This window comes from Anolis sagrei, chromosome 3 (assembly GCF_037176765.1).
Source record: "Anolis sagrei isolate rAnoSag1 chromosome 3, rAnoSag1.mat, whole genome shotgun sequence".
Classification (NCBI taxonomy): Eukaryota; Metazoa; Chordata; class Lepidosauria; order Squamata; family Dactyloidae; genus Anolis; species Anolis sagrei.
Window position 1 is genome coordinate 78,033,339 of NC_090023.1, and position 21,575 is coordinate 78,054,913.

The 21,575-nt window shown below is 42.3% G+C and overlaps 1 protein-coding gene across 19 annotated transcripts in view; it reads left to right on the forward strand.

Moving 5' to 3' along the window:
* Positions 1 to 21,575, forward strand: part of CASK (calcium/calmodulin dependent serine protein kinase) — a 145,048-nt gene that overhangs the window by 37,757 nt on the left and 85,716 nt on the right. For all 19 annotated transcript variants that reach the window (XM_067466729.1, XM_067466732.1, XM_067466738.1 and 16 more), the window contains exon 2: positions 4,126 to 4,238. In XM_067466729.1, coding sequence (XP_067322830.1) covers positions 4,126 to 4,238 — 113 coding nt within the window. The remainder of the gene's footprint in view (positions 1 to 4,125; positions 4,239 to 21,575) is intronic.

Below are 21,575 nucleotides of genomic sequence, written 5' to 3' on the forward strand. Positions count from 1 at the left end.
ACTGCAGTGCACTTGTTATTACATTTGCAGCAATACCAATATCTTCTCTACTTTTGATTTCACTTTGTCTCCAAGACTGAGTTTGACATGGTAACTGATGAAAAATCTTTGGATAAAATTGTCTTGGTTTATATTCAAAGAGTGGGAAACATAAGTCTAAAACAGGCATGGGCAAACTTCAGCCTTCCATGTGTTTTGGACTTCAACTCCCACAATTCCTAACAGCCAGTAAACTAGATGGGATTTCTGGGAGTTGAAGTTCAAAACAGCTGAAGGGCCAAACTTCGCCCATGCCTGGTCTACAACTTCTGTTTGTAATTCATCATGTTGGACGAAAAGCAACATCTTAATCTCACTTTGTACTAAGTTTATTAGATGTTCCTACAATAAGATTGCTCCTATAGAACAGGTTCCCCTACTCCCGCATATAAGAAGAAGCTGTCAGATCTAACTTGGATTTGTTTATAAATCACCTAATTGCTGTGATGATCACTTTTGGCTTCTTTCTCCTCATTAATAGCATTCCCTTAGTCTTGGCGTACTTTTACAATTTGTGCTCTACTTCAGATTCTGTTGTTAACCTTTTCATATGACAGACTTATTTCTGAACACAGCATAGAATCATAGATTTGGGGACCACAGGATCCCCTGCCATGTGGGAATATAGAGTCTAAGCACTCCTGACAGATGGCCATTAGACTCTGTTTAAAAATCTTCAGAGAAGGAGACTCCACCATAATATAAGGCAATGTGTTATACTGCCAAATAGCTCTTGCCATCATGAAATACTTCCTAATGTTTAGGTGGAATATCTTCCTGTAGTTGGGATCTATTGCTGTGTGTCCTAGTGTCTAGGGCCATAAAAAATCAAGGCTGATCCATCTTCAATGTGACATCCTTTCAAATATTTAAAGGTTAAAACATGGCTATCATGTCTTAACTTTTTTTTTCCTTCAGCCAAAACATACCCAGCTCCCTAAGCAACTTCTCATACGCTATTGTTTCCAGCCTTCTACCATTTTGGTTACTCTCCATGGACATATTCAAGGCATGTCAATATCTTTCTTAAATTGTGGTGCCCAGAACTGGATACAGGATGTGGTCTTATCAAAGCAGAATTAAGTGGTACTATTACTTGGATCTAGACACAGTACTATTGATACAGCCTAGAATCACATTAGCTTTTTTAGTTGCCACATCACACTGTTGACTTATATTCAGCTTGTGTTCTACTAAGACTCCTAGATCCCTTTCACATGTGCTATTGTCAAGCCAGGTGTCACCCGTCCTGTACCTACACATTTTGTTTTTTCAGTGTAGTACCTTAATTTCTCCCTGTAGAAATTCATTTTGTAAATTTTGGCCCAGCTCTCCAATCTGTTACAGTAATTTTGAGTTCTCACCCTGTCATCTTGCATATTAATTACCCTTCCTAATTTGGTATCATTTATATGTTGAATAAGCATGCTCTCTAGTCCATTATCTCACTGTTTAATCATCTGCTCTAGAAACTTTCTTGGTATTAATACCATGTCATGTTCTGCTTCTCTTCCATCTGCGGTATTTACATCATTCTCCACATCATTGCCAACATATATTGTCAACAGCAACAGTCGTATCTGTTTTCCTTCTATGAATAAACTGCCTCCTTTTTGATCAGCGGTCTTCTTTAATTATTCTTCCTCCTTCATCACCAGTAATATTATATCTGCTGGAAGTCCAACCCCAACTGTCCAATCCGAATTGTCTATTTATGACTACAAATCAGATTAATCTATGCCTGAATTTCCATTTCCTTTCCTGATCCTGTGATGAGAGGGGCTACTCCTCTATCACCATCAAAATATAGATAATTGGCAAAAGTGTTTATGGATGGAAGTTAAAAATATACATCCTTCTGGTCCAAATCCTGGTTTTCAGTGGGTGAATTCTCCCCACCATTGTTTAACATAAAATACTTTTTAAAAAAACAAAAAAACAAGGAGCGTATTTCTGGCCTTTTCAGGTTTGAATTTTGGCAGGTTATATTACTTCTAAAGCACTGTTTCCCAAAGTGGCTGATATTGCCCCCTGGGGGTTTAGAATGATTCAGGGAGGTTGTAGTAGCTTGGGGTGCAATTCAGAGGCATTGAATAAAAATGAGGGGCTGCTTGAAGCATAAAACAAAAAGAAAATACATTTAGAGAAAAGCTGTACTTTTTAAATCTATTATGAAATTAAAAGTCGTAATGATTACTTTATTTTCTAAATGAACACACAAAATGCAATTTATAACAATCAGCAGTCAAGTCAAGTCCACCAATAGGTCTTAAGCAGGTTTTGGTAGGGAAGCCTGTTGCATATTGTTGGGGTTTGTTTACCATACGATACCATAAATAGATGACATGCATGAAATATAATTAGATAATTTCTTAATTGCATGACAGTAAGTGTTTAAAGACAAAACAGGGCTGAACATTAATAAATCTTTATCCTTCTCATTAATTTTTTTAACTTTATTCATAATTGTATTTTTATGTTATCCTTTGTTATCTTAGTTTTCTGTGTGTAATGGTCTGCATGTAATGTTACTATAATTGATTTTAATAAATAATTTTATAATATCAGTCTTCAAGGTGTCTTATGTACAACAACATCTTGCTTTACTTGGTGGATGCTATCAAACTGAGTGGTTGCGGCCATTCTATGAAGCAATAGTTGCTTCTACTAATTTGTTATGTGGAGTACCAGGTCCTGAACTGCCCCAAACATTTGTACACTCCCAGCCATCTACTTTGGTTACACATTGATATCTTGATATAAGACCTCATACTTGTGTCTATTTCAGCCATGCTATAGTCTTCTCTGTTTTCTTTAAAGTAAATTAATTGAAATATATAAATAATCTAAATACAGTAGTAAGAAATCCAATTTAGCATATTATCCACACATGTTATATATTCTGTTTATTAATTTCTGATATTTATTTCCATTAAAATGTACATGAATATTTGGATTAATTGATGGCAGCCCCTTGAGTAGTAACTACTTCAATTAAATGTTTGCAAGTCTCATACCTCTTTGCAGAACCGATTCAATTCAATAACATTTGAAGGCTTCCTTACATAAAGAGTTTGTTGCACATCATGCCACATTACCTTAATGCATTTTGCGTCTGGACTTTGATTAGACCATTCTGAAAGTCATACTTTTTTCCTTCATGTTTATTTTTATATACTTGTATATTTTTAGGAATATTTTCAAGTTGCGGCTTTCATTGTAGATTCATTTATCAGAGCTATAGCCTAACGTCCTCTAAAATGTTGTGAAATATACGGCAGAATTCATTGCTGTGTCAATGATGGCAAATTGTTTGGGTCCTGGGGCAGTAAAGCAGACTCAAGCCATCTCTTTTCCCATCGTGCTTAATGCTTAAGATAAGATTCTTTTATTCATATTCAACAAAGTTTTTTTTGCCCATCAGCTTTTCTTGCTGAGGTAAAAAATGTGTGGATTTTATTAGTCTACCTACCGAATAGTATTTCAGCTGGCTAGTTTTTGTGTTTTTTTAACAAACTTCAAATGGGCATCAATGTTCTGTTTTAGAGCAGTGGTTTCCTCTTATATGTGGTCCTATGTATGTGGTCCTTCTTCAGTCTTCTCCTGAACACTGTGTCATGAACATGCAGTTTAGCCAAGACAAGATGGTTTGCAGATCCAGGGATATTACTCAGGGCCCTTCCACACAGCTCTATATCCCAGAATATCAAGGCAGAAAATCCCACATTATCTGAGTGTGGACTCAGATAAACCAGTTCCAAGCAGATATTGTGAGATTTTCTGCCTTGATATTCTGGGATATAGGGCTGTGTGGAAGGGCCCTCAGAGGTGCTAATGTAACTTTCAGGGGATGCTTTCATTTTGCCATTTTACTTTACCATTGTATATAATGTGACTAGGCACAAATTTTGGTATGCATGGGGTGTCCTGGATCCAAATCCAACAGATACCTGAGCTCCATTATAAATCAAATAAATAAATATACAATGGCGTTTTCAAATGAAAAGTAATAAAAGTTTTATTTGAAGAAGAAAGAGATATGTTGGAGTTCTAAATCAATTAATGGAATGGCATCTTTCTTTCTAGGGGTCCATTCAGTGTTGTACGACGATGCATCAACAGAGAGACTGGGCAACAGTTTGCTGTAAAGATTGTCGATGTAGCAAAATTCACTTCAAGTCCAGGATTAAGTACGGAAGGTAAAAAAGTCTTGTGTTTTTGCTGTTCTTGCATAGGATGTCATATCTTCAAGATCTTATTGTTTTTGTTAGCATGTCTAAAATATCTTCCTTAGTATTTAAAAACTCTTACCTTCAGTAATGCTCTGTATTTAGTTTGACAAAATTAACTGTTACATGAAAAATAATTGGAAATGCTTAATAATATTTGCCTGAATCATCAACAGAAATAATAATATTATTAAGCTGAGATGGCTTTGGGAAATTAAAGTATCAAACATTTTATATCAAATAATATCTCTTTTTCTTTTTAAAAAAGTAGTATATGTCTAAAGCTGCAGAGTTTTGCTGAAGTAAAATAAGCATTGAATTTAATGAAATGAGAAATGCTCTTGATGATATTTGTATAATACTGAATTTCTTTCTCTGAGCAATGGGTAAATCTTTCATAGGTTTATGTGTTTATATTCTCCATACATTAGCCACTAGTAGGTCTTCATTGAGAGAGATCCTTTTAATGTCCAGTTTAATATGTATATGTGCTAGCCTTTGTAAAGTGCTGCTGTGGCGAATTTTTATTATCTTTATTGTACCTTAACAGACCTATTGAATAAATAAATTATTGCTTCTCACTTTAAGACTTAATGGTCCATCCATCTTTCTAGTCTTGAGTTACATTTCAGTTTTAAAGATTTGCAGTTCATAAGCCTTTATTTGTGTTTATGTGTGATATTCCATTTACCATCCCCATAAACACACCATTTCTTCCAACCTATACAATCCATGTCATAGTTTGACATCATGCATTTTTGCATAAACTTGCATTTATTTTGATGAATAAAGTTTTGATTGTACTTGCCTGGGCCCAATATATTGAAGCAAATAGTTCAGAGGAAATTTAATACAATCTTCAGGTCAAGACAGAAACCGTGAAAAATGCAAATTAGATCATAGAAATTCTTAGGAAGGTGATTGAAAATAAATCTACTACAATTCTTATCTCCTGATCTATTGAGCCATATTTAGAGTACTGTGTATATACAAGAAAGCTCATATCAAAAATATATACAGTAAGAGCCCCGTAAGCACAGAATCCATATCTAGTTTCAGTTTTTCTTCGTGGTCTCTGCGAATGCACACTTGTGGAGAGACTGCGCCTGCGCGGGCTCCAACGGAAACTTCTACATTTTAAAACTTTCAAGTTTTGGCGGTAACCCCGCCCAGCCCCGGCAGGGGATAAAAGGGCGCCCCGCGCACACCGATCCAATTCCTTTTTTTCCGCCGCACGGCTCGCTTCGGAACTTCGATTAGATTGTGATTCTCAGAATATTCTTCGAGTTGTTGACCGTATTATGTCAACAACTCGCTTCAAAAGATGCGCGAATTGTCCGAGGAAGATCCCTGATTTGGACAAGCACGCTCTTTGTCTCTTGTATCTCGGGGAGGCACATATTACTTCTTCGTGTCGTCATTGTCAATCGTTGACGGCACAGTCCATCGGCTTCGATACCTGCTCTACCAGCAGACGTTGGCTCCGGTACCTTCAACATCGACATCGGCGTCGACGTCAGCCACGGTATCCAGGCCTTCAACTTCGGCTTCGACGTCGAAGGCAGCATCGACATCAAAACCGGTCAATCCCTCGGCGGAGGCCGAGCCTCGCCAGACCAGGCCGAAGAAGGTTGCACAGAAGAGGCCGAGAGCAGCTATGTCGACAGCCTCTAAGGCTTCGGTGTCGACAGCTTCCAAGGCTGCAAAGCCTACGAAGCAGAAGGCTCCATGTACGGTCACGACCGAGACCGTACGCATCTGGCACTCCTCAACCAGCTCTGTGGCGTCAGTGAGATCGGTCAGGTCCACGAGGTCGACATCGGCGAGTCCGCCATCTTCCACGGCGGTTCGCATTGCCTTTCGCCGGTCTCAGGAGGAATCTCAGCGTGCTTCCACCCCCTCCTCCGTCCCGCCCACCCCGGGCAAGTCGGTGTCGAAGACAGCTCAGCCGCCGGCAAAGAAGAAGAAGACGATGCCGCCTCCATCCTCGTCTTCTTCTTCTTCCCGAAAGCAGACCACCGCCTCCTCGGCCACCTCGTCGGCGAGGTCATCGCCTTTGCAACCGGTTGAACCCCAACCGGCCCCTCAGCCTGCCCAGGAGCCACAGCCTCCGCTAGAACGGCCGTCGGAACAACCTGAGTCCCCGGTGATCTCGGTGGACACGGTGATCGAGGCACCAACTCGACATGTGACAGCCAGACAGGAGCTTTTCCCGTCGGTCACAACTTTGACAACTGTGACGGCAAGACAGGAGACTTCTCCAGTGCTGGAGACTCCGGAAAGGGGCAGACAGACTATGAGACTGGCTCTGGCCCGTGCCACTCAGGCTTCGGCCTCAAAAGCCCCTCCAGCAGCTCTGGTGCAGCGCTCGAGTCGGGATGTCTCCTCATCCCCTCCTCCTCAATCCCTGGCGGCCGATGACGAGGAAGAAGATGGCGAGTTGCCGGGATCGGTACACTCGGGGTCTGTGTTGTCTCTCGGGATCGAGAGATCACCCACTCACGACGCCTATGAGGCTGACCCTCCATCTCCCACTGACAATGTCCGAGCCTTTGCAGATCAAATGGCTCGTATGGTTGACGCCTTAGGCCTTGAGGTCAAGCAGACTTCCAAGGCTGTGCAAGACCCGGTGTTTAAAAGGGTGCAAGCAGAATCCCCACCCGCTCCTCTTCTACCCTTCCTTCCATACCTCCTTGAAGTGATCCAGGGCTCCTGGAAGACCCCTTCCTCCATCCCTCCAACCTCTAAGAAAATCGAATCATGGTATAGAACGGACAATGAGGGCTTGGAGTGGCTGAAACACCATCCCGACCCTAACTCGGTGGTCGTGAAGGCGGCTCAGGGGTTCGGAAGGCAATCGTCGGCGCCGTCCGACCGTGAAGGCAAGAGGTTTGATGCGGTGGGCAGGAAGCTGTACTCCGGTGCCCTCCTGCTGGCCCGCATGGCTAATTATGGCGCTTGTATGGGCGCGTACCAACAGATTCTTTGGGAGAAAGCGACACCACTTTTCCAAAGAATGTCTGAAGAGGACCGCTCTGCCCTCTCCACCTTGGCTCAGGAGGCGAACTCTCTGGCGCATCATCAGATGCAGATGGCCAAACATACGGGAGACACCGCGGGCAAGATGATTGCTCACGCCGTGGCAATCAGGAGGCATGCCTGGCTCAGATCCTCGGGCCTCTCTACATCGTCGAGGCAGGTGATCGAAGACCTCCCATTCGACGCCCTGGGGCTCTTCAATGCGGGAACGGACGACAAGCTGAAGTCAAATCACGACTTCAAGACCTTGGCTTCCAAGTGTGGGTTCGAGAATCAGAACCAGGCGCAGAGGACCAGATGGTTCCAGTACAAACGCCGACACACGGTCCCGTACCGCACCATACAATACCGTCAACCAGTCCGCCCTCTGCATACCTCCCAGCAAACCCACCCTCAGCAACCCCAGCAGCAAAGGAGGCAGCACCAGCAGCAACAACGCTCGCGGTCCCGTCAGGCCTCTGGAGGCAACCAGGCCAGGCACCGCATTTGACGCCCTAATGGACGATACCGTTTGCTCTTTCGTTACCAGTGTTGTTCCCATGTCCCTCCCAATGGTACCCGCCCTCTTCCTTCCATCCGGCTCGACACCATTCGGAGATCGCCTGACAGACTTTCTCCCTGCATGGGAAAATATCACCTCAGATGCATGGGTTTTAAAGATTGTCGACGAAGGCTATGCATTGGAGTTCGAAGAACTCCCATCAACAGGACAGATTGTCGACACCGAACCATCCTCGGCAATCCTGGCAGAAGTCGAGACCTTGCTTCTAAAGGGGGCAATTTCCCCTCTCCCGGACTCTCAAAACCATCGAGCCTTCTTCTCCAGATACTTTACTGTCCCAAAGCCGGATGGTTCCCTCCGCCCCATCCTCGACCTCAGAGACTTAAACACCTTCATCAAACCTCAAAAGTTTTGGATGGTGACGGTATCGTCCATCCTCCCGCTCCTCAGGTATGGGGACTTCTTCGCGTCCGTGGACCTTCGAGATGCTTATTTCCACCTCTCAATCAGAAAGCATCACAGGCGCTTCCTGGCCTTCAGGGTAGCGGGACAGACGTACGTCTTCAACGTCCTCCCGTTCGGTCTCGTGACGGCACTGAGAACCTTCACCAAATGCATGTCGGTGGTCGCGGCAGCCCTCAGGAGGGAAAAAATCCGCATTTTCCCATACCTAGACGACTGGTTGTTGGCAGCACGCTCTCCAGACCTTCTGCGTCTCCAGGTGGCAAAGACCCTTTCCCTCCTCGAAGACCTGGGCCTTCAGCTGAACAGGGAGAAGTCCCATCTCGAGCCCACCACCTGCATAAAGTTTATCGGCGCCATGTTCGATTCTCTCTCCCAGACAGTCTTCCTTCCGGAGGAGAGGTTCAGAGCTCTTCGAGCCGAAGTGCTCAGAGTGCGTCGATCCCGAATGGTCCCGGCGAAGCAGATACAAGTCCTCCTCGGGCACATGGCCTCCACGGTGATGGTGACACCATTGGCGAGGCTCCGCTTCCGTCCCCTCCAGAGATGGTTCTTGGACCACTTCAATCCCATGCGGGACAGTGCTGCAAAACGCCTGCTGATACCGAAGCCGGTAAAGGACTCTCTAAACTGGTGGATGAACCGCCAGCATGTCTGCAGAGGCGTCCCGTTCCACCCAGAACCCCCAGCTGTCACGATAACGACAGACGCCTCGATGTTCGCATGGGGATGCCATACAGGAGAGCTCTCAGTCCATGACCTCTGGTCCCCACAAGAGAGACAGTGCCATATAAACTACCTGGAGCTGCTGGCAATCTTCAAAGCCCTGAGGGCATTTGCTCTCTTAGTCGCGGGGAAGTCGGTCCAGATCCTCACGGACAATATGGTGGCAATGTTCTACGTGAACAAGCAAGGGGGAACGGGCTCGAGAAAACTTCTCAAGCTGTCACTGGAACTTTGGGACTGGTGTGTGGCCAGGTCGGTGTCGATAACAGCTTTGCACCTCCCGGGAGAGGTCAACGTCGAGGCCGACGCACTCAGCAGGACCAGGGCAACCTCCCACGAGTGGAAGTTGAACCCCGACGAACTGGCCAAGATCTTCAGGGATTGGGGCCTCCCGACTGCAGACCTTTTCACGTCGCCGCAAAACGCTCAGCTCCCTCAGTTCGGTGCCCGGCTTGCTCCGAACACGGTACCGGGATGTCTCGGGGACGCGTTCCTACTGGACTGGTCGCGGCATCTCCTCTACCTCTTCCCTCCCTTCCCGCTCATCCCGAGGGTGATCAAGAGAATCCAGTCGGCGCAAACGAACTGCATCTTGATCGCGCCGGAATGGCCACGACAACCGTGGTTCTCGGTCCTTCTCCAACTATCGGGGGGACGGATGAGACTCCTTCCACAGAGCAGGATCTGCTCTCCCGGGAGGACGGTCAGCTTCTCCACCCCGACCTCGCTTCTCTGCATCTTTCGGCGTGGAGGATCCAGTTCTGAGGTCCCTGTGTCCAGGAGTTCTCCCGATCCTGGAGGCAGCTCACAAGCCAGCGACCAAAAAATGCTACTCGGCGTGCCTTAACCGCTTCCAGGCCTTCCTCTCTGAGAAGGGCCTAGACGATCATCAACCGTCGATACCGTCAATCCTCTCGTTCTTGCTGCACCTTACTGAACGGGGCTTGTCGCTGTCGTCACTCAAATCCCACCTGGCAGCTATCTCTTGGCAGTTTCAACGGACAGGAGAGGCCTCCTTGTTCAAGGAGAGCTCCGTGAAGTCTTTCCTGCGGGGTTTCAACAACCTACACCCCCCAGTCCGCTCCCCGACTCCGGGTTGGAATCTCGACCTTGTGCTGGCTCGGCTCGCACAGGAGCCTTTTGAACCAATAACATCTATTGACCTTCGACTTCTGTCGTGGAAGGTGGCTTTTCTTGTTGCCATCACCTCGGCCCGTAGGCCTTCGGAACTTGCAGCACTGCGTGTGGACGAACCATATTTTGTTGTCCACGAGGACAGAGCAGTCCTCCGCACGGATGTGTCATTCCTTCCCAAAGTTGTGTCCCCTTTCCATGTGAATGAAGACATTGTCCTTCCCTCGTTGTGTCAGCACCCCTCTACCCCAAGAGAAGAGAGACTTCATATGCTCGATGTGCGGAGGGCGTTACTCTGTTATAAGGACAGAACTGCTCGGTCTCGAAGGACTCAGAGACTGTTTGTGGCGTACGCCCGAGAAAAATTGGGCCTGCCGATCACGGCGCAACGCCTGTCCCATTGGATCACTTCGACAATCGAGCTTTGTTACCAACTTGCTCGACAGCAACCCCCACTGGTTGTCCGGGCTCGGTCAACCAGGGCTATGGCGGCATCGACGGCCTTCCTTAAAGGGATTCCCTTGGACGCTATTTGCAAAGCGGCCATTTGGAAGAATCCTCAGACATTTGTCTCACATTATAGACTAAATACCAGGTGTACACCTGACATGGCCTTTGGGAGGGCGATTTTGGGGTCATGTCCTTCCTAACACTTGCAAAGTGTTTTTCCTTGTGCTGATCGATACCGAGTGTTTGCTTTCCTTGTGCTAATCGGTACCGAGGGCTTCTTCGGTACCGTACATTGTTTGAGTGTTATTTACCATGTTTTACTTGAACTCGGTGCCAGTGAATGTTGTTGCACCTTTACACTTGATGCTTTACTGCCTGGGGCACAGGCAACCTTGCACTATAGCCTAATGAGGCTCACCACGGGTAGTGTTTGTGTCGATATCGACGCCTTTTTGCCTTGCTAATGTTTTTTGCACTTGTTAACAAAACTGTTTTTGTGTAACTACTTAATGTGCCCTCATTACAATGAGTGTCTTCGAAAATCACCATGTGTTGTAATTCAAGGGTCATGAGAAGGTTCTTATTGTTCAGGGATGCCCTCATTTATTGAGTGTCTTTCACTGTTAATTGGTCACCCTCGCGTGACCGGGAGGATCACGTACTCCCATAAGTTTTATGCACTGTGCCCTTCTTCGGAAGTGATTACAACCTCTTGTTTTGCTAACTGTTTGCACTTAATAAAATTGTTTGGCCCTTGACTTGACTAGTCGGTTTGCATTCTTCCCGCCTCCGGGACCTGAGCTTGCTAGTCTCCACAAGTGTGCATTCGCAGAGACCACGAAGAAAAATGGTAGGTTACATACCTGTGACCATCTTTCTTCGAGTGGTGCTCTGCGAATTCACACTAACCCGCCCAGCCTCCCCTCTATGCAAACCTCCAATTTCTCGCTACCGTAGCGGCGTAGGAATTGGATCGGTGTGCGCGGGGCGCCCTTTTATCCCCTGCCGGGGCTGGGCGGGGTTACCGCCAAAACTTGAAAGTTTTAAAATGTAGAAGTTTCCGTTGGAGCCCGCGCAGGCGCAGTCTCTCCACAAGTGTGAATTCGCAGAGCACCACTCGAAGAAAGATGGTCACAGGTATGTAACCTACCATTATTCATGCTGGGGGTTGGGGTCTAGAAATTGCTAATTCCTCTAGGCGATTCTACAGTATGCAGGCAGTCCCTGAGTTACAAACATCTGACAAATGGCCCATATTTAAGAACGGAAATGAGGCAACAGGTAGGGAGAGAACTCTACCACTCAAAAAGGAAATTCACCCCTGAAAGCGTTATCATGCGGAAAAGATATCTCCACTGGAGCATCCTTGTTCCCACAACAAAGCCAATTTTTTTCAAAATCCAATTATCACAGAAACAGAAAGTGAGATGAAATCTTCTGAACAGGAACACAGATAGCAAAACAAATACCACAGGGGTGTTAACTTTACCCTACGCTATCCAGAGCTAATATATACATATGTACTTGGATGGTGTTACACTTAAAAATATACCTGTTCTGACTTACAAACAAATTCAGCTTAAGAACAATCTACAGAACCTATCTTGTTCATAACTTGGGGACTGCATGTACAGGCAGGTTCTGTAGGTTTGTAAGTTGGAACAGGTACATTTTTTTTTAACATCGTGGCTTGGGTTCCTGACTGGGACTGAGACAATATGGAGGGATATTTTCATAGCTCTTTTATCTCAGGCCCCTACTACACTGCCATACAATCTAGATTATCAAAGCAGATAATCCACATAATCTGCTTTGAAGTGGATTATCTGAGTCTACACTGTCACATGTTCCAGTTCAAAGCAGATAATCTGGATTTTACATGACAGTGTAGAAGGGGCCTCACTTTCTGTTGTAGGCATGGAAACTTCTTCTGTTACAGCAAGCCTGGTGGGTGTAGCTCCCTGTAAAGTTGATATCCCAGGGCATTTTGAAACACAGATGTTTTGTGGGAACATATGCAAGAAAGTGGTTTCTAGAAGATTTTTGTATCTTACACCACTGATGTCTATTCATGGCAGGCTGATAAAGTCTGTGAGCATAGCTATCAGGAAAGTTCCAGGCCACTTTCCGGAATACTTGGAATGGTATAAGAATATGGCTCCTGTCAAATTTCTGGAGCTTGTTGTATAATGTCTCCTACTAGTCTTGGGTGGCTGGTAAATTTGGTGGGCATAGTTATCCTTATTTTTGATATTCTACTTTGTTTTCTGAAAGACTATGTTGTTGTCGGCTTGTTGCATATTATCTTATATTATCTTATGAAAATAATGAATTTGGTGGATGTGACTATGCACTTCATCACATTAGAGAATGAATCCACTTTAAATCCGGTTTCTGCCCCCTGCAGAATTCTGGGGTTTGTAGTTTAATGAGGCTGTTAAAGGTTCTTCCCTTAACTACAAAATCAGAATTCTGCAGGAGGCAGCCTCCAGATTTAAAGTGGATTTATTCTCTAGTGTGATGAGATCCTATATGAAAAGTTTGTGTATCATGGTATTTTTAGAAACACATATATTCTGTCATGGATAGAGTATGATGGGATGATGATGATTTACCACAACATTATCACTTTACATTGTTTCTGTCTTAATATTAATTGGCTAAAGAAGCCTGAAATATAGGTTTGATTTGAGGATAGTGATAACCCAAGGTCATATGAAATAATTTTATGTGTAAACGGGGATTTGGGCTTGAGTTTCACTGTTCCAAATCCAGTACTTTAAACATTATTTGCTTGTTGGCATAAACATATATTTAATTGATTTCACTAGAATTTATCTCTAAATAGTTATGCATATGGTCACAGTCTCTGTGTTCTTCAGTTTAAGAATGCTGCAACACTTATTATTATAGCAAAATTGTGGTACTCAGCATGGTTGCATTTTGAAAAGGGAAAATTAACTATTTTCATTGTTAATATATTTGATAGTTTAAAAATATTGGCAGTTGATACTGACAGTTCATTAGAATAGCAAGCATGATTTTATTGATCTATCCAGTGGTGAAGCAGTCACTTTGCATGTATGTTTAATGTATAAATGATAAAATATAAACTGCCAAAATGTTCAGTGTTGGGCAACAGAATAAGAATAGTATTAAATGTCTTATAATGGATTCTGACAAGAGACAAACAGTGTGCACAAAATTCTGTTGAAGCTCAGATTTGTATTCATGATGCTTTCTCTTCTGTGTCATCAATCCCTATAATGTTGTAATGTATCTCTCAAAATATATTCCTTGATGTTTTGTCATTGTTCCAGTAAGTTACATGATCTGTTGGTGACTCTGTGTATCTGTGGTTATATACTCCCTCTTATCTGTTTTGTTGTATGCAGCATATAGGACTATCTGAACTGATCAGGTTTTTGTTACTGTTAACAAAAATGATTTGTTAATTACACCCACAAGCAGCATTCCAGCTTTTAGTGTAGCTCAAGCAGCTGTGAAATCTGTGCACACTTCTAATAATGGCTCCCTTTTCCCAAATACTTGCACCCAAGGCCATCCAGTACAGTGTTTTGTTCCTCATGGCAACAGAAGATAGTACACAGATTCTCCCATTTTCTCATGCTTGTTGGCATAATTATTTATTTATTTGCTGCATTTTTACCCCCTCTACCTCAATGCCGAAGAGGACTATATAGCTCCTCTCATTCCATAATGATTAATCAAAAGAATTTCTAACAACCAATTTTTACCTCAGATGTTATTAGTTTATCAAGTTCTGCATGGGTTAACGAAACTTTTAACCCAAACTAATGACATTTGAAATTACTATTTTTGCTTCTAAAATTAATATGACTTTTCTGTAAAAACTTGTTTTTTGTATCTTTTCATTCTAACCCATCAGTGTCATGAGTGCAACTTTCTCATGAACAAACAGATGTTTTGCAATAGCTGCTTTGTATAGATTACTACTTAAATGACTTACTTTTAAAAGTTGGGTGTTGTTGGGGGGGTTGCTTTCAGTTTTGAAATAGTTGATAGTGATTTTTTTAAAAACTCTGTAACCATGTTTAGTCTGAAGAAAGATGCAATGAGGAAGTTGTTTGGGAAATAAATACATACTTTTTGCATTATTGCATTTTTTAAAGTGTCCATTCATTTTATTAGTATAAAATATAATTAATTATTTTCTCCAACTTCTCTGGATACAAATGTGTCTTGTTTTCCTTTTCCCTCGCAGTATCTGTAATTCAAGTCCTTGAGTATAATCCAGTAAATCAATGTAACTTCTGAAAGTTTTGATTACTGTTGAGTAAAAATACATTGCAGAGTAATTTAGTATTTTGTTATTAGTAGGTGCGTTGAATCAGAAGCTATATTTGTGGAATTTGTTTTGTGAAGTAGAATCTAAACATGTAAGGACTACTAGTGTTCTTCCATTTTTAGCTTAACTCTAATTTTTTTAAATGTCTGAATAGTTCTATATATGAACTGTCCCAAATCTTTGGTTTTTATATTCTATGATGTGTATGTGTGCCTTTGAGTCTCATGGATTTCATAGAGATTTCTTAGGCAAGGAATACTCAGGTAGTTTTGCCAGTTCTTCTCTGAAATATTGCTTACAGCTCCTGGTACTCCTTGGTTGTCTCTCATCCAAGTACTAAATAGTACACTTCTGCATTGATTCATTTTCGCCATTTCCCGTAATGGCATGGGCTCTGCTGTCGTGTTTTTTTTCTCAGAGCTGGAACACATAGCTGCCAGTCGCGGCTACCTTATGATCTATTCAGGATTGCACAGCACGCGTAGAGTACTGCCGCATGCTTGCATGGGGTTTCCCTGTCTGTTGGGCCAATCAGAATAGAAGAAACAGTCATGACATGTCTTACGTAAGCTGTGTCTGTTTAATGGAGCGAGCGCCTCCATTGCTCAGTTGCGTCCTGACTCTAGGCAAAGGTGCTTCAGACTGATTGCCTTGCCATCTTTCTGGTTTTCATTTGTTTTCTGGAATCTTTATTTAGTGGGACTGAAAGTTTAAAAGTACTGCTTCTCTTATCTCTCCTCCCTCCTCTCTTTCATCAAAGTAGTACTTTTAAAAGTACTTGTTATTAATAATTATAAGAATTCCAGCCAACAGCAAAACCTCATTTTCAGAAAGACTACCTACCTACCTACCTAAACTTAACACCAATACCTAATAATTTCTGGATCATACAGGAGTGTTTTTCTAATAAGGGAACATGCTGCTTGCTTGCTTGCTTGCTTGCTTGCTTGCTTGCTTGTTTGTGTATGGTGGGCTGCTGGCCTCTTCCAGTATGTTGTGAAAACAAGAAATGCAAAATGCAAAAGCTTTGGAAGAAGTTTCTGTTGGTTTCTTTAATTAGTAAACAAAGTGTAATAGCGGGTGGGCTGTGTGATGTGGAAGTGTATCTTTGACATTTGGCAGGAAGGAATGGTGCCCTGCTGCTCCTGGAAAGGTTACAGAGCAAGGGAAGCTGGGGATACTTTTTTGGGTTTTTTTAAGGGGATTTTATTTCTAGAAAGAAAGAAAAATCTAAAAATCAGGAATGATCCAAACATTATGGAACTTGGTGAACCAGCGTAGATGTGTCCTCCCAAGTGTGGTCATTTTCATACTGATAGCCTTGAAAATGATGGGAATGGGAGCCCATGATTCCGGCCTGTTGGGAGCAACGGGCCGGATTCAGTGGCATTTTCTGGCTGCGGACCAAAAACACCCATTTGGGCACTTGCCCATTTTGAGGAGGCACGCAAAAACAGAACCACCCCTCCCCTCCCTCTGCCCCCCCCCCCCCCCCCCCGGAATCCAAATAGCAGAAACAACTCGAGGTTCAGCCGAAATGCACAAGCCTACTAAATACGGTTGATTCTGCTTAGCTTACAACATCAGATGAAATCTTCTGCCTTTAGGATATGTACACAGGGCATTGGGTTAAAATACTTTAAATTGCCTACTTCCTTTTTGGAAAATAGTGCCAACTGATATTGTATTTTGACTTTACTTTTTTAATATGAATATACTACAGTCACCCTTCCACATTCATTGGTACTAGAGCTGCATGCCCTGATTAAAGTGGAAAAAAATACATTTTAATAAAAAAAATGTATTTTTCCTCAGAAAGACAATTTCTCAGGAATTTCTAGGTCCTTCAGTGCAACTCGAGATGGAAATTTACATATGAGATATTGCAAATGCCTAGAGATATGTTTTATCTAGTAATATTTAGCTCCTCCAGTGAGACTTCTGGATGAAGTTGACAATAAAGTTGCTCTGGAGGACCTAGAGATTCCAAGAGAAACCATTTCCACAAACCAGATCTGCAAAGGTCAAACCCGCAAGTGTGGAGAGACAATCCAGATAAATTCAAAGACTAGATCTAATAATAATAATAATAATAATAATAATAATAATACTTTATTTGTACCCCACTACCATCTCCCCAAGGGACTCGGTGCGGCTTACATGAGGCCGAGCCCGAATACAACAATACAAGCAATAACAACAGTACAACAGTACAAGCAAATTAAAATAAAACATAAACAGTAAAATAAACAACATTATCAATAAGACAACACATAATTAAAACAGTGGGAAGCCCAAATGTAAAATTAAAATTGGAAGTAATGCTGGGACATGGACAAGAAGGTGATAGTGGCGTTTGTGGAAGGGCACAATCTATTTATTGAAAACAGAGTTCTCAGTTGTTACTGAAGATAGCTTGATGAAAGACAACACACCAATGCATTTTCTACTGTTAAAGTATCATATATCTATGCAGTTAGATGTTCCACTAACATTGTCATAATTGGGTTGCTGTGAGTTTTCTAGGCTATATGGCCATGTTCCAGAAGCATTCTCTCCTGAAGGGAATGCTTCTGGAACATGGCTATACAGCCTGGAAAACTCATAGCAGCCCAGTGATTCCGGCCATGAAAGCCTTCAACAACACATTGTTATAAGTCATTCTCTGGAATCAAACAGAGTGGAGTTGGATGTTCAGGAATGTGTGTCTCATGATGATTGTGATCTCTCTGAGTCTTCATAGCGGGAGATTGAGGCAGTAGTGTAAGTGGTGGATGCTGAGGTTGCTGAAGACATTCCATAACCTTTTTCTGGATGATGAAAGATGAGTGAAAGATTTTGTTCATCCCAGCCACTGTTAAATAGGAGACATTGGTTAATTAGACGCCTGGTATTTTGAGACACCTATCCATAACTCTACAAACAGCTCCCCAACATCTTTGTGGTTCGCAACAATCTGATCTTGGTGACTTACAGTACTCTTTGTATTCATGTTTTGTTTTTTTTATCTTGAACTGGCTATGCTTTGAAAGCTCCATTTACTGACTTTGTGTATCTGAACCATCGGTGTGTTGTAAAGCTTCTAGGCTAGCTGACAGCCACCCCCTTGTTTCACCCCTTGTTTTGTTGGATAATCTGTGACTAACCTGGACTGAATTAATTACAAAACAGCTTGTGTATTCTAACCACCTGATTCCTGGGAAACTTGTTGACTAGAGCATAGTATAAACATCTTCATGACTATGGTGTGCAATATTTCCAGGATTTTAAGGGCAGCACAAAAGTAATATAATTTCCTATATTTCCGTATTATGTGGGTAGACATTTGTACAGTATAAAATCAGAAGGGATTTAGAGCAGAAATGTCGGATAGGTCTATATCAATCTTTTTGGAACAGATCGTGATTGTGGCCTCGTTGAACCCCTGCCCATTTAGTTGAAGATGTGTAGACGTATCAAGGAGATTTTTAAGAATTATATTGTTTTAAATTCTGGCTTAGAATTATTTGCCAAATATCCACAATGTTACATGGAAAAATCAGAAACAATTATCTGCTATTAAATATTTCATTATGTATAATTTAGTTCTTTATTCATGGAAATATTAAGTATGTGCTTTTATACTTGCAGTATCATTTTTTGCATACTGCATATAAGTGTTTGTTTTTGTGTCTGTGTGATAACTTAAAACAGTTACTTCCTTCTGACAAGAAATGGAAGAGGAAAGTAGCCTCTCTGATGTTGCTTCTGTTCTTAATTGAGAGATCAACTAAGGCAATGGTTCTGAAATAGGCCAGCAATGAAATTATCATTACTAGCCTTACCATGTTTCTTCAGAAACAAGAGCAACTCAAATTGGAAAATGTTTTGCTTTATGAAACATTTTTTCTACAACTAGTGCTCCAGGTAAAGTAATGGCTGTTGCGAATTGTGAGAGTTGTAGTCCAAAACACCTGGAGGGCCAAAGTTTCCCATGCCCGATTTAGATAGTCAGCATTAATAAGGTTAATTAATCAACTTGACAATAAGGATTTTAACACCTCATCCTCACCGAAATTGCATCATCATATGGAGGAATATTTAATTCCAAAGTACAGTTGCAGCATTCAGCCCTCTGCCTCCTGATTTTCTGGGCAGGTAAAGTCTGTCGACATCACTACGCGGGTGTAATGCATAGTGGATTGTCATCAGTTTTCTTGTTTTTCTGTCCAGATCATCCAGCTTTGCTTGTGTCCAGTTCACAATCCCAGCAGTGTATCTAATGATGGGGATGGCCGAGGTGTTGAGAGCCTTGATCGTATTTCCGCCATTTAATTTGCTCTTCAAAACCTTTCTGACTCTTTGGATATATTCTTTGCTGACCACATTTTTGACTTGATCATGCTTGATATTGTCCAATTGTAGTATGCCTAGATATTTATAGGCTTCAGGCAGATTGCACTTTATGGTTTGCCATTTAGCAACTCTATGCTCTCACTTGGTGTAATTTTCCCTTTCTTTAATGCCACAGTGGCACATTCGTCTAGGCCAAACTCCATACTGATGTCAATGCTGAAGATTCTGACTGTGTTGGTCAGTGACTCAATTTCCGTTTCTGATTTTCCATAAAGCTTTAGATCATCCATGTACAGCAAGTGAGAGTTTTTTTGTGAATTTCTTGCTGTTTGGTAGCCTAGGTTTATTTTCTGTAGAATTACTGACAGTGGGATTAGTGCAATAATGAACAGCAGTGGTGACAGTAAGTCGTCCTGGAAAATTCCTCTCTTGATGTTAACAGTTCCATAGCTTTCGTTGCCCACGAACAACTCAGTATTTCATTATTATTTATTTATTTATTTATTTATTACCCACCTCTCCTGAGATAGGGATAAACCACTATTAAAACATACAACAAGCTACCCAGAGTAAAATGCAAGTTAAAATCCAAGGATACAATGCAGATTAAAATTCTCAACTTAAAACAGACAAGGTAGACCTGCTGGAAGAAATGGAACTTCAGTTAAATTCAGACAGCTGATTTAGCTGTTGAATCTCTTACGGCAGGTCATTCCATAGCCAAAGATACTCCAGATGATGGTTGTCAGTCAGGTTCTGGCTGGCTGGAGTTAATGCCCCCCCCCCCCCAGAGGACCTAAGTGTGCTGGGTAGATCATATGGGAGAAGGTGATCCTGTAGCTAACCTAGATCCAAACCTTTGTAGAGCTTTAAAAGTTATAACCAACACTTTGTACTTTACCCAAAAACTAATTGGCAACCAGTGGAGTAACTGTAGTATAGGTGTAATATGCTCACTCCTGGATGTTCCTGTAACTAGTCTGGCTGCCATGTTTTGAAGTAATTGGAGTTTCCGAACTTTGTACAGAGGTAACTGAGCTGACATTTGGAGAGACGGATTCAGGAGCACTCCCAAACTGCAAACACAGTCTTTTAGGGGTAGTGTAATCCCATCCAGAACTGGTTGATACACCTTCATCCCCATGTTAAGACCCTTAATCGCAAGCATTTCTGTCTTATATGGATTCAACCAGTTTGGAAGGCATAGAGAAATATATTTGGGTTTCATTAGCATACTGATAGCACCCTGCCCCATGCCTCCAGATTATCTCTCCCAGCAGTTTCATGTAAATATTTAAAAACATTGGGGATAGAATGTCACCCTGTCGAATAACAGCTCATTTTTTGAGGGAGAGCTATCCCCAAGCACCACTACCTGGAACCTGCCTGAGAGGCATGACAGGAACCATTGTAACATAGTGCTTCTAATTCCCAAAAACCCCAAGTGTTCCAAAAGTATACCATGATTGATAATATTTAAAGCCACTGAGACCTGGAAGCACCAACAGGGACACACACCCTTTGTCAATGTTAAGGCGGAGATCATCCACTAAGGCAACCATAGAAGTCTCAACTCGGCATCCTGCTCCGAAGCCAGTTTGAAATGGATCAAGGAAGCATGTGTCATCCATCACTGCCGGGAGTTGGAACACAACTACAATGTAATGTAATGTAATTTCCTAATACATACCATATTTAATGTTGTGGTATTGTAAACTAAAAACAAAAAAGAAGGTGTTATTCAATATCAAAACCCCTTTGTGGCATTTGGTCCAACCTGTCTGTGTGTGTATGTTCTTATTACACTACATCTTTATCTCTTCATCTTTTAAAGAAGAATTTGTATGTGAGACCAACCATATGGGTCCACCATTTCCATTGTTTGTAACTGAGATGTTGCATAGCACCAAAATGAGTAGCCTTCTCAGCCATGTAAGAGGAATTTGGAGGCTTGCAATGAGGGAGGATTTAGGAGTCACATGGATAAATGCCAAATATGTCTATCCTGTTATTGAAGTTAACAACAAAGAAGCAACCCTTGCTGCATGAGGCAGTGACACTTGGTGTCCCAACCTGAAAGAGCAGTAAGTTTCACCCTTACTCAAGAGGAAGAATTCTCTCTCCTCCCATCAAGGATCACTCACACAGTCAGCTGAGGTGATCTTCATCCTAATTATAACTGACTGACTAACATTTGATGTATATGGAATACTAAAATTTGAATGAGATGGTACAGAAATACTCTCCTCATTTGCGATATCAGTTATGTTAAAGTATTATCAGTTAGATTATTGAAGACAGTTTGTGTATATTTTTAAAAAAATCTCAG